The sequence below is a fragment of the Limulus polyphemus genome, unplaced genomic scaffold (genome assembly GCF_000517525.1).
Source record: "Limulus polyphemus unplaced genomic scaffold, Limulus_polyphemus-2.1.2 Scaffold3974, whole genome shotgun sequence".
NCBI lineage: Eukaryota > Metazoa > Arthropoda > Merostomata > Xiphosura > Limulidae > Limulus > Limulus polyphemus.
In genome coordinates, this window is record NW_013669584.1 from 50150 (window position 1) to 65174 (window position 15025).

At 31.8% G+C, this 15025-nt stretch overlaps 1 protein-coding gene across 4 annotated transcripts in view; it reads right to left on the minus strand.

Moving 5' to 3' along the window:
- The window catches only part of LOC106470382, a 93708-nt gene that overhangs the window by 44990 nt on the left and 33693 nt on the right, over positions 1-15025 (minus strand). For 3 of the 4 annotated variants that reach the window (XM_022398982.1, XM_022398981.1, XM_022398983.1), the window contains 6 exons: positions 10165-10275; positions 9170-9293; positions 8662-8826; positions 5970-6165; positions 3773-3960; positions 3163-3305 (listed from right to left, as the gene is read on the minus strand). In XM_022398982.1, coding sequence (XP_022254690.1) covers positions 3163-3305; positions 3773-3960; positions 5970-6165; positions 8662-8826; positions 9170-9293; positions 10165-10275 — 927 coding nt within the window. Of the gene's footprint in view, positions 1-3162; positions 3308-3772; positions 3961-5969; positions 6166-8661; positions 8827-9169; positions 9294-10164; positions 10276-15025 lie in introns of those variants that run through there. The other variant, XM_022398984.1, reaches the window with a different exon arrangement.

A 15025-nucleotide genomic window follows, 5' to 3' on the forward strand; every position in this document is an offset into this window, starting at 1 on the left:
GCCATTGAAAGTCGTAATAAGGATGATGACACAAAGTGGCTGACGTACTGGGTGGTATTTGCAACATTCAGTGTTTTTGAATATTTCTCAGACATCATGTTGAGCTGGTTTCCTTTCTACTGGTTAGCAAAAGTAAGCCCTTTATTTTATGACGGTACAGAAAATGGATATAATTAAATATTTTTTACAGAAAAGAAGTGATAAATCACATACACAAGCACTTTTAATAAAGCTTCAATTTCTCTCTCTGAGTTTCAGAAGTTAGTTTTTCTATTTGACATTCTGCATTTAATATTTCCAAAATGCTAAAATTAAGTAGTACTTGACGTTACATTCCTTCTAAACTGGTTTGTGTTTGGGACATCAGTATATTACAGTTAAAACACCTCTATAAACATCCAAAGTATTTAATTGTATGGATTCAGAATAATTGAAGAAAAAATCATATAAAATTGTTTTTACTTGTCTAAGATTTTTCATAATTTCTACACTTGTTTAAGATTATTTGTCATATTATGTCTTCATCACAAAAATTAACTGTGCAGTTCTTGAGTTAGTACAAGATTTTGTATAAATTGTGTATGAAAATGTTCATTTTATGTCTAAAAGCAACTTTAATGTGCCTGTTGGAGCGCATACAGAGAAGAGTGAGTTATCCAACATATAATATTTTGAAATTTATGAAGAGGTTATAAAATCAAAAACAAGCTTACATTTACTATATAAGTTTTCAAGAATAACATACCAAATGCTTGTTATAGTTTTCATGCTATAACTTTTAAATTAGTAAGTAAATATTAACAGAATTTGGTACATTATCAGTAAACATTACATTTAAACATTAAGATTAAAAATACTTTTATGCATAAGAAAAGTTTAAAATTTCACATGCGAAATCTTTATAATGTCCAGATAGTTATCAAACATTTCTTTAACAAAAACTTTATATTTTATTTGTTATTTTTAGTATTGAATCTCTGTACGGGTTCGGTAGATTTGACCGATCTCGTAACCACCATAAAAAATTAGGAAATAAATATAAATTATGCCTCTTTCATTCTAGAATGAACACAAATTGGAACATCAAAACTTACATGTTTAGACTAAATAGCTTAAATCTCATAACATTATACATTTATTATTTTCATTACATTGGCGTTTCAGCCGTGCCTGTCAAACAATACAGAAGTTTCAATGATGCAGCACAAGTGCTCTCATGTCACCATATCCAATAATATACAACTGACTTGTCTTAGCTGTGTTTAGTAGACTAGTATTTTGTAAAATTTCAATTATTATACATTATATATGTATATAGATTATTATTATTTATAAATAAGTTCTTATACTTCTTTTTCTTAAAACATAAAACTGTAAATAAAGAAGTAAAGCAAAACAATTATCTCTTCTAGTTATGACTTTTGTATTCAGTTGCTGCTTGACGTAGGTTGCTAAACCTTAAAAACATTTTCACATGGAGGATATGAAACAAAATAATTTTTTTTAGGTTTTATATATATATTTGAATAACTAAAAAATCATAAGTTACTACATCAATACCATAGAATTCCAGCTTAGTAACAAAGATATATTTCAGTGTAAAAAATATGAAAGACACACTTTACCTCCTTGAAATGTTGGTTCAAAAGAAAGAAATAACATATAAGCCCGTTAAAATAGCTGAGAAAGCCACTAGAGGGACATTCTGAGCTTCCATTTGTTATTCATGTGATATATAGATGTAAGTGCATATAAGGAAGAGTTTCCAAAAATGGAAAGACGTGGGCGGTGTGCCACTGTGTTTTAATTATTACATGAACAATATATTAGCAAACAGAAAAGATAAGACCTTCTTATTTTATATTCTAGTTTGTCAATATCAGTAATTTGAGTTTCTAATTTGTATACGAAACTATAGACTTAGTATTTTGACTTCATATACATCTAATTTGAACCAGTGCTGCATTCACCATACCACGTGACACACAAAAATCAATGCTTATCTGGGTTTTTTAATATTTACTTTTAAATTAAGAAATTGAGTAATGTATAGTACTAAAATTTGAATTTGAATCTAAAGTTTGATACCAAACTTATTGACATAACTATGAAATAATAGTTCAATAAAATTTTGAATGCGAGTTAACAAATGAGATGACATGGCCTTTCCCCCGTGACCCTACCCAAATGGTTAAGTGTTGTCGACAGTCAAAGGTATAAAAAAGAACAACAAAGTTAGTACTTTATTTCTTGTTTTTTTATGTGCGTTATTTATTTATTATTATAAAGGTAACTAAAATGTAAACATTTTGGGTTAGATAAGATAAAATAAGGAATAAAAATATTTTTTCAGGAGATACTCTTGTGAGTAATCCACGTGTTATGTAATTCGATACTGTAACATGGGCTGCACATTTGCCACATGATTTACAACTTGGTGTTAATATTTGTTAGACACAGTTCAAAGGTCAGTAAAACAATAAAATTTAAGTATAACTGTTACTGTATATAATACATTTAAAGCTATTTAGGATAAACAAATGTAGTTTCATGCTACAATATGAAGCTATTTTAGAAAGAAAAAAGGGGTAATTTAGATTCATTTCTTTTTGTTTTTGGTGATCACAAGGTTGGTCAAAGGACCAATCTTTCATAGATTCATATAGAGTTAGGGTAAAGAAAATAACTCATAAGATATAAAGTTTTTGAGATTTATTTAGGAGGATTTAGAGACTATGAAAATGAAATTTGTGATTGTTGGGAAAAAGAAAAGTATTTTTAATTTCAATGTAGAAATCACTTTGCACTTGGACAAATCTTTAGCAAAAATACTTGATTACAAAAAATCTAATTTTGGTGTGCAGAAAACTTGTAATGTTTACTGAATGTCTGCCAAATCTCGTGAAGATACACATACTCTATTAAAAGTTATAATATGAAACTAAGGAGTCCAAAAATGGTTACAAAGTAAGTCGAATCGACTGACTTCATAGCGATAGAGTATAATAATTTTCAACAATGGTTTTATTATGCAGAAAACAAAAGCAGATCTTTTTAATACAATGCAAACTTAGAGAAAACTTGAAATATTTCGATCTTAAAAGATTCTTTATTCATCTTAATTCACAGAATTCCATGAAGTGTATTGTATTGTAAGGTTACCTTTTGTGTCCTGCACTGATTCAGGTGTTTCTTTCTTGCTATGATCTACAAGAGAGATATAACTAGGTAACCTGGGGAGTTTGCTTGGGGGCTGAATTCCTTCATCCTCTGTTTCTTTAATGGAGTCTTTACTTTCTGAAATACTACAGAAAGACATATAAAGTAATCATCTGATCAACACTACGCTTTATCAATAAGTCTATATGTTAGATATTGCAGCCAAATATTCACCAAGTATGAAGAACTTCAGTAACATTAATAGTTTGGTTAAAGAAGAAGGAAAAATCAAAGATTTATATAAAAAAAGGAATGTTTTATACATTTTCTCATATTGCTACGAAATAATGCAAATATTTAACAGGAAAAGCACATGTCCTATTCAATAATTGACTTGTTCTAGGTGTTTAATAAGATTTTTGTTTTTATCCCCTTTTAACACAGATAACTTTTCTTTCAACAGTGAAAATATATTTTCAGTGTTTATGTCCAAAATTCAGAATTAAAGAATAGGTTTATATCCTTGGTGTTCTGTCAGACTTACTGACTAAATTCATTAACTCTTTTAAAAGTGAAAAAGCAATGTTATAATAAAATACTGCACTAGAACTACCTTTTTTGACAATGCTTTATTTCTTTCTTGTCTTGGACTTGCAAAGGCATTTCTTCTTTTTGAGGAATGGATGGCCAAGTACTCTTCATGTTTGATTTCACTGGATGAGAAAGGGGGCAACTGCTACCTTTAAGGCACTGTCCAGTCTTCTTAAACTCAGGACAAGATAGTACATGCTGCTTTTTACACTGACAAGTTTAAGATATTTTAATTTCCTTTTTTTTTAAACATCTTTTCCATGATATCATTTTACCACAATTATTCAACCACTAAATTAATTGTTTATTATTCTAACTGAATCAACAACACCTGTTAAACACATCAGAGGGGATTCAGAACTGTCAAACAAGTAAATGTAGGTCGATAAATTTAATGTATTTATTCATCATGTGTGCTGGATTTGAAATAATTTACATGTCAAACTATAATATATTTCACACTGATATATCATTTATATCAGCATCCCACTTAAATTTCATATCTATGTTAATCATACAGAATACTGTCACATTGGTAATTATAAAACTTGTTACAAAAGTTTCAAGGCTACAAAACTTTTATTACTAGTAAAAAACAACACTGCAAACATACAATCTAAATTAATATTGATAACAGTATATTAGAATGTTTAAGTCAGACCTTTAACCTAAGATTTTCAAGTAACCACTTAAACATTTTACTACATCATTAAGCATTGCCCAAACCATAGACCAGGTATTATAGTGCCACTTTCCACCAACTTGTTAATTTACAGTTAGTCTAGAAAATGTATGCAAAATAATTTGTATTAACATTAAGTACATGAAAGAACTTTACCAGGATATAATAAATTATTAACTCTTAATTTTCTTGTCTAAATCTATTAACCCTATAGTCAGGGGTCATAGGGCATGTCATCTCTTTTGTAGACTCGCATTCAAATTTTTATTGAACTACTATTTTATGAATGTGTGTGAATAAGTTGGTATCAAACTGTAGATTATAATTCAGATTTTAATAATATAGATTAGTTAATTTCTTAATTTAAACGTAAATATTAAAAAGAATTTCTTAAATATCGCTTTTTGTATGTCGCATGGTATGTTGAATGCAGCTTTGGTTCATATTAGATGTTTGTGATTGCCAAATACAAAGTAAATAATTTCTTACAAGTTAGAAACTTAAATTACCAATACCGTTAGAATATAAAATAAGAACCTCCTATCTTTTCTTTTGAGCTATTATTATTTTTAGTTAATCTGACCACCTCTTCTATTTTTGGAAATGCTTCCTCACGTACACCTACGTCGCTCTACGACATGTGTATAACCAATTGAAAGCTCAGAATGTCCACCACATGGTTTTCTCAGCATTTGCAATGTGTTTACGTGGGAAAACATTCCTTTTCATGGTAGAATCAAAGAGAAGAGGTAAGAGATAATGGAGTTCAAAATATCATATTTTTTAAACCCAAATACAGCTTAGTTATTAAGCCTGATAAATTATAGTGGAATTCTGTGTTACTGATATAGTAATTCATAATTTTCTGTTATTTTAAAATGCATGAACAAAACCTAAAAAAATTATTTTGTTTTAAATCCTCTATGTTAGAAATTTGATAAGGCTTAGTAAATAACAACAAGCAAGTACAAACTTTGTAAGTAGAAGAGATCAATGTTTTATTTACTTCTTTATTTACTGATCTATGTTTAAGAAAAATAACTGAAACTTAAGAACTTATTTTTATATAGTAATAATATATATATATATTATTAGGGTGGCGTCATTTCTACTTTAAGAAATTGAAGGGTAACTGCCTTTCCACAACTGGCTATAGACAGTGAAAGGCGGTAGAAGCTGAGACATTGTGGGTGTAAGCACTCAGCTTCGTAACCTTATTTGATTGAGTTTTTTATGATTTTCCATGATGGCTGAATAGAAGTTTGGATTTTGTCTGATAGATGGGATATCCCCAATGCACTTGGGTACTATTACCACAAACATTATCTGTTATGACAATAAGTTGACAACTTGGACCGATAACAGTAATTTCAATACACACACATGCATATATATATATATATATATATATAATACAGAGCTTTAAATTGTTTTCTGTTACAACTCTGTATAAAGACTCTGGACGTGATGTACTCAAAGGAAGGAGGGAAATAAAAGAGTTCTTAATATTGTACAAAATAAGACTCTTTAACTATACCTGATCTCTGGCTGGACAGTAACCTTTCAAGAAGTCTCTACAAATTTCAGCATTTGGGTTGACATTTACATGACGGTATGGACACTTGTCATGATTACAACGGCCTTGAAGGAAAAAAGAACATACAGACATTTTATCTGGAGAGATCTGATGGGAAAATAGGCAGTCCACAACCTTACACGTTCCTCGTAAAAACCTGCAAGGAGGAAGAAAGATAATATCACAAGATGAATGAGCATTTTGATAGGATACATTTGAAGGAATACAGAATAGTCATGATCTATGCAAATTGTTAATAAAAACTCCTGGAAAATATGACAATAAGTGATTGGAAAAAATATGCTCTTGTTGCAAGCTTAGTTTAAGAAATGTAAATAACAAAATAGTGAGAACAAAATTGTAATTGTATTCAAAACATACTGAGTTAAAACACCTAACAATGGTGAATGGTGTTGTGAAAGCGATAAGTTAGATACTGGCTGTAGAACTGTAAGAATAACAAGTCTAGTTAAGCCAATGCTAACAAAATTGTGTCTGAAGAATACTCTAGCTCAGTACAAAGTTAGTGCATATTATTTTATCTAATATATTCTCAATAAATCCAATACTATAATTTTAAATAATGTTGGCCCTATGCATTAAAGTGGATCAAAGTGTGCATGTCACAATCTTTTTAAAGAGTTAAGTTCAACATTTAATCAAACAACTTCACTATGAAAGTGTTGTAAAAAATTTGCATGAAAGTGTAGTTTACAATTCAAATTTTTATATTATCTAAGTCTGAATCTCTTAATTTCAAAACAAAATAAATTCCCAATCTTCATTTCTTTGTCTTAAGTGTGGCATCACATACTCTGAATTTTCCCTTATATTTTCTTTCTTTCCCTTATGAGAGTTTAAGAGTATCAAACAAAGAAGAAACACGTACTACAAATTATGACAGGTCAGAGTATAAAATTTGAGCCTCCTACCTTTTGATTTTCTAAGTTATCAATAAATTTGTCATACCTACCAGAGAAGCTCCTTCCATCTTATCACAACCTTAGGGTAGTTGTCTAAACCAGGTGTAATTATTTGATGGGTATGTTTATAATCAGTAGAAAGAGAATATTGTAATGTACAGGACTCTTGCATTTGTTCAGTTTTTGGCAGTCAGTGTCAGCAGTTCAAAAAAAAGCTTGTTGTGTGTGTTGAGTCAAGTCATCGCTCAAAGCAGTAATGGAATAAAATTTAGTTAGATAGCAAGATAAATTATAGTAGTTTAAAGACATCCTATTCTAGTGCTTGATATATTTTTTGTGTGCATTTTTGAAAGTTACATGAATTAATTTTTGAAAACTAACAGTGAGAAAAAAGTATGATTACTACAGCACACAACATATGGGTTCAAATGTCCCAACACATCTAAGTAATTGTATATTATTAGCTTTTTATGTTTATTTCTTATTTATTGTGTTAAAAAATGTAAACGTGATAGCTACATGAATTATTCTTTGGGCAACCAATTTATAAGTAAAGACAAAAAGGAGGTTTACTAAAGCACAGCATCTGAGTGTAAATGGATTAAACAGCTAAGTAAAAGTAAATTACAGTAAAGACATTAAAAGTAAAGACAAAAAGGAGGTTTACTAAAGCACAGCATCTGAGTGTAAATGGATTAAACAGCTAAGTAAAAGTAAATTATTTGTTTTTTTATTTACTTTATATATTTAACAAAAGTAACTAAAATGCAAAAAATTAAAACTTACTATGTTAGATAATAAAACTCAAATTCAGATAATTTATGAGATCAGCTCACACATAGCTTTGTGATTGTAATTTGATCATTTGTTTACACTAAGCTATCCTTTGCTGTGAGTTATTGCTTTTCCCATAATGAGAAAGTGTCCAAAGTACACTTTACAAGTAATAAACAAAAACAAAGCATATGTGAAAAGGTTAGAAGCTGAGGCTGTTATAATAAATAATAGTATCTGTCTGTTACAATCTGCTGTCATTCTAGAAAAAAAAGTATTATTCATTTTATTTTATTTTTTTCAACTTTTCATTTCACTGTACACTGAGGACTTTGCTCAGTTAGGGTAGAAAAAACAAGTGATAAGAGTATAGTTTTATGGAAAAACTTTTGATATTAATTTAGATGTCCTAGAGGTTAGGCAAGTGATATATATAAAAACTATAAGATGAAAAGAAATATTTTTATTTTTAGTATGAAAAGCACCTTTCTCTCAGACTGACTCAGTAATGGCTTCAAAAGTTCACAGATAAATCTTTAGTACAATACTTTATTCAAAACTATGATTTTTTGTGTAAAACAGACTTATAACTTTTATAAAAGCTTACTGAATTTTGTGAAGATATACTTAGTACATTCAGTTATAGTATGTACAGTTTCATGGTTACATAGTGGTAATAAGATCAGTGAAATCATCAACCCCATATGCATAGGGTAAATAAAACTGTGATTATAATAATAAGTTATGCTAATCATAAACTAACATTCATACTTTTTAATACTGATTTCTATTAACTGTTATTGTAAAAATCCTTTACAGAAATACTCAAAACTTAAGAAATAAATGAAATTGATGACATAATTCTTATGAAAAATACAAAACAATACATGATAAATATTACTATGGAACTTACTAAATGCAAAAATGTGTTAACATTTTCTGAAAGTTGCACCTACCTTGTACATACAGCTACTTTTTCAGGATCATGAATGTATGGACAAATGTTTCTCTTGTGACACTTCCCAAAGCGATTGAAAAACATACAATACTGGTTTGTCTTTCTTTTAGTCTTCTTTTGAAAAGCTTCCAACACACATTTAATACTACGAGATACTGCTTGACTATTAACAGAAAATAAAGATGAGAAGCTCTATTCACAAACTCATATTTGATACAACCATAATACTTTTAGAAATAAATAACATCAGTTATTTCTGGAAATAATTATTGTTCATCACTGCAATGTTATTATTAGTACAGCACAAAAACTAAACTGTATATCTGTATTTTACTCTTCATTCCAAAAATTCAGCTTTTCAGGTAAGCAAGCAATTGCAAAATATTCATGTTTTTTCTTAAGAACACACACAAACAAAAGCCTAAAAAATTGTGACTTTTTATTAACAGAATAACTGATATAAGTATCTTACAATTATTTTTACCATGTAGTATAGACCAGCATACCTGGCAAAACTTCTGGCTTCACAGAACCCAGTTTTGGTAAGAACACCAGGTTTAGTCTGAACATATGTGGCCCTACCAAGATCAATTCTTTTCAGTACACTTCTACTGCTCTCCTTTGTCCATGCTGCAATTTACAAAATAAGTTCATATGCCTACATAAGTATTCACTTTTCTTTTCAATTTTTTTTTACTTAATTTGGACTGACATGAGCAATAGTAAACTCTTGCCTAAAACACAACTACTTTTTCTTCTGAAATTTAAGGTAAAAAAACCTTGCATTATAAAAAAAACAAAAGAAGCACTTATGTTCCACTCAAATAAGACTCATCCACTCACATAATTGTTAGTAATATTAACATACAGATAAGATTATTTAAATCCTTTTAACAGCAAGGTATAATAGGAAAAAAATGGTATGAAGAAGAAAACATGGAAAGTAAAATATTAAATAACTGCATATTATATGATACTTAATTTTTAATAAGCAATTCTTAAAAAAACATGCCAAGTTAAAAAGTTAACAGTCCAAATATACCATTTGTAATGTTTTTTTCCTTACTGTTCTTCAAACACAAAAATGATTAATGATCTAAAACTGTGTGGAAAATAAAAGTAAGAAAACACTTAGCAATGGCAAACTGGAAAGTAAAAGAAATAGCATCAGAAAGTAAAAACACAAACCTTAAAAAATAGATAGAGTGATCAAAAATTGAGCTTTTGCAAGTTTTATATTAACAGTCAACAACTTTTTCAGTACTACACACAGAATTCTTATGCTCAACTGGTTGTATTCTCCACCAATAAGGACATAATAAACTGAAAATGACCATCTCAAATTACTTGAGTAAAATCTGCATTTTTACTTTTAGAAAAAAAAAAGTTCTTAATAAGCAAAATAATAAATTTACTGTACTATAGTTACATGATTTTTTTTATTTACCTTTAGAAATACAATGTCATAATAACAGAGAATGTCAAAATTTTTGACTTCTACCTTTATTTTCAGAATTCATGTTTGAGATTTTCTGCAAGGTCCTACCACTGGGATCCATTTGATACCTTACTCCCCTTACAATCACCACCTGCGACTTAGAATGCTTTCCTCCTAATAACAAATTCATTTATTTTTCAAGATTTGTTATCCATGTTTTATAAATATATCAGGTTTTGCTCGTAAACAAAAACGAGTATTTGAAACTTAAAACTTGTAAACGACCCGCACATATTTGAATACTTGAAATTATAGATAAGTGATTTAATTGATTAATAAATCAACTATGAGCAGCAATAAATCTATTTGTGTCTCATAAACTAATTTATTAATGTCATGAAAATAATCAATTTATCAAAATTACAACTGAATTCATTGTCTGCAAAATAATCACATAATCAAAATTATGGTTTCTCATTATTGACAATTTTTGCTTATTCCAACTATCCAAGTAATCAATGTTGCCATTATGTTTGTTGTTGTGCACAAAGCTACACAACTGGAAGAAAAAGGGAGAGCCTTCTGATTAGAGGGCATCAGGTTTGATTCACATTGCTACTAAACTTGCTTGTCCTGTATTTGTTATTGCAAAGACATATGTCACTGTTACTAATTTTGAGCTGCTGGCTTGCTAAGAGGACAACTAGCTGGCACCACCTGCTGCCTACTTAAGGGTTAAATAAAGTGTGAATTTGCTGTATTTTAACATTACATTATATTTCTAACAAGCTGAGGTACCTGTTCTTTGTCTGCATTATGAAATAAAAAACTGTGTGGTTGGAGGCTATGATAAATTACACAAAAATCATAACTTTCACACAATTTATTTATAACAGTATCCATTATTACCTCACCAAATGTTTTGTATAAGCTTTAATAACTCAATATGTACATACTTAAAACATGGTATACAGTGTGATGGTCAAGGTGACTTTGTAGGAAGAGGTATTGGCCAAAGTAGTGGCAGGTGGGGTGCTCTCTGTTACCCGCTTTCAACACTCACCTCTTAACGGTCTTCCACGGCGTTTCACATGAGTAATTAATTGACAGTTATTGGCTGCAGAAGTGTCTAATGGGCCAAAATTAAAGGTCACAGGTTAAAGTTGGAAGTATAACTCATGATATGGTTCTTCATATCATCTTATGGTGCTGTTGGAGTAGAAACTTCAGCTGAGTTTATATATTATTGCAATAGTGGTGGCCATTTTTGTTGTTGTATTCTTCTGTTGAGAGTGCTAGCACACACACTGAGATATATAAAACATTTGTGTGCTCTCTCCCCACACTGTATATTGTGTTATAGAAACGTAATAAAGATTTTTTTGTTTTGGTATAAGGATGTGGTGCCACCTATGGATTTAGTTAACGTTAACTTATGTCAAAGATAATAAATGCTCAATAACAGCAATAATGTGGGGTGGAGGGGTTATGAACCCACCCATTAACACACCTGGTTTTCCAAACTATCATCCAACAATGTTTGGTTGGGGTTGGCCCAGCGACCTACGAGTAGTTATATAATGACACACAGATTTTTATGCTTTATATATATATATATATTTATAATTGCACAACCATATTCTTTAATGATGTATAAACAGAAATGGATCTAGGGGGAAGGGTCCAGTGGGTCAATATCCCCATTTATTTTGTCCAGAAATTAATAACTATAATTTTTAATGTCAAATAAGCAGGCATGAATCTAAGGGAGGGGTTAAACACAAAAATGGTTATGAGTTCAATCCCAGGTACCGAGCCCATGCTGAATGGTTTAACAGAGATCATGAGAATGATTTGTTTTGTCAAAGGGGTGTTCTAAAGAAATAATCCCAACTGTGTGAACTTTGACGAAAAGGAGACAATTAAAGTTCTGGATAGAACTGTGGTAAACCACTGGGTAATGTAAATGAATTTATTGCAGATCATATAATAAGAAATGGAGTTGAGAAAAATAATTCATCTTGTCAGTTGGATTCTAAAGTAACTGAAACACCCTGAGTGGACTTTCAACAAGAAAAGAGAATTATTTAGAGTTTTAAATACAACTGTGATAATCTATAACATATAGAACTCTGTGCATATTTTTGACTTGTTTTATATGCATTATTTTAAAATAAGTGGATTGTGTGCTGCTCATCTGTTGTTCAAATTTATCGCCAACAAGTCACAGACACCTACTGTAAAGAATCCAGCCATATACAAAAATCCTTACAGTAACAAGCAGCAAAGGACATTGGGAGATGATGGATCAGATAGGACAATACACAACAATTGGCAAGATTCAGGAAAAAGAGAGGAATTTGCAATAAGAATAACCTGATGAACACAACTTGTAAAGAGGATAAAAGAATATCATGAGAAATGGATGGACTCCAATGGATAAAGAAACAGGAGCAAAATCCATGGAATGGTGCTGTGTATGACACATAACACCATAAAGCACAGACTGGACACAGGAGACAGTCCAAATCAGAACAGGAGTAAATGTGGGATGTGGAAGAAAGGAAAATAACTAGAGAGAAATGACATAGCCCACAATGGTTGAAAATGGCAGACCCCTGTTAAATAACCATGTAAAAACAGGTATCTGAGAAAGGGGAGAATCAGTGCTGGATAGATTAAAGATGGAATATTTTCCATTTACATTGATACACAGACATAATGAATGGACAGAGTGAGACAATAGGGATACTACACTTGTGGATATTTCTGAACCCCTTGCAAGGGACCAGACAAAAGGCAGAGTGTTGGAATAGAAGGATGAAGCTCCACTGAGTGAAGTTACCAGAGGAAGAACCAGATAAGATGGAGAGGTAATGAATGTTGTTCCTGGATAAGAGACAAAAACCACAGTTGAGCCAGCCAGAAAGGAGCCAAGAGAAGAACCTGACACAGAATGGAGTGGATGAGAAAAATTACTCAGGGTAGAAAACAGATACTAAGGTATGCATAAAGGAAAAGTCCTTCAAATCTTGAGTCAATACATCCAAAGCCAAAGGATGTGGAACTGGAGACCAAAATAGCGGAAGTTAGGCATTCAAAGACAGGCAAACGCACCTAGTTGAGGAGTATTCAACTAGGAACCTAGCCATCGGAGTACATGGGGGTCAAGAGACCACTCCATGACAGGATTGAGGGCACCCACTATGTGACCAGCCAGCAAACGAATTTGACAGCTGTGAACCTAGAAGAGGAGATCCAGAGTGCAGGAACATAAAGACTGGAATTGAGTGCCCCCTTGACTGATGATGTAAGAGACAACCATCAAGTTGATGGAATGAATCATAATCTAGACAAACAGCATGGAGTATCAAAAGGTTGATGTGAAGATCTAACTCTCCCTGAGACCAATGGGTCGAGATCTCCTTTGTACAGCATGTAACCTATCCTGACAATGAGGTATCTGTGAAGACATGGCCATCTGGATGGGTAGAAGGAATAGGTACCCCCACTGGTGTATTGTCCCCATCTAACAACCAGAGGAAGCCAGACTGAAGGTAATCGGGAAGGGATATCAGTATATCCAGAGGGTCCCTGATGAGATGCCAATGAACTTGTAGTACTTCAAGGAACACATGTCGGAATGGCCAAGAGGGATAAATGCCTCCAGTAATGCCCAAGTTCTCAAAAGATACAGAATCCCTTATGTAGGGAGAGAAGATGCTGATAGTGCCCCTTGAACTAAAAACTCCATTTATTGCAAATAAAGAGGAGGTTGGGCTTGAATGAGATGCAAGTTGAAAAACATCACCAAATGAACAGGATATTAAATGGGATGGATAATGGACTTCTCCACCTTGATAAAAGATCAGCTTTTCTAAGGAGAAGTTGGGTGTGTGAGGAAGACTCTGCAAAGAATGGAGCCAGAAGAAATCAGTTGTCCATAAAATGATAGAATTGATAAACATGATCCTCGTGGACAAAACATAGAGAACAATGTGAAGCCTATGTGAAGAGATGTGATATGTGTCAGACACATTGAAACTTGTTATCTAAAGCCCTGGAAGAAAGGCCCATCTGAGAGGCAGTTAAATTCCATGGTGAACCAAAGTATGTCAAGGAAGCAATTCAGATGGGACAGATCAATCACCAGAAACCAATCCCTGGTCTTCTTGGAGATGATAAAAATTTGAGAAAAGACACCTGGAAGCACAGAAGAAACCTGTCCAACGGTGCTCTTGAAGAGAAGGACTTGAACTGCTTCTGTGAGATGCAGGCAGGAAGCAGGATCTCAAAGGCTGGAAAAAATAATGGGACAGGGTAAAAGGGGGGTAGGTTCGAAGAAAAGGAGGGAGAGTCCTTCTGACAAAACTTGATTGACAGAAGGGTCGATGGTAAATGTCTCCAACACTTTTGAGAAAAGAGTAAGCCTGGCTCCACAGGACCCAAATTCACAGGGTAGTCACCAGTAATGCTATGTCATACAAGGCATAGGTGAACAACAGTACAATGTAGAAACAAAGTCCAGGAAAGAGGAAGCAGTTAAGGGGCTGATTCAAGATCTCACAAGAAAGTTAGAGGGGGGGAGATGTACATGTGTCAGCAAAGAATTTCAATCCCAAAAATACAGGAGCCAAGTGTGGAGGGAAATGGCAGACAAAGATTTCTGCTGAAAAACCCTCAGACAATATGTGACTGGTTGTATATTATTGGATACTGTAACATGAAAGCACATGTGCTGCATCATTATAACTTCTGTATTGTTAGCCAGGCATGGCTGAAACGTCAATATAATAAAAATAATAAATGTATAATGTTATGAAATTGAAGCTATTTAGTCTAAACATTTATGTTTTTGTTGTTTATTAATTTGTTGTTCTATTCTAAGAAAGTAAAGAGGCATAATTTAATTTATTTAATTTTA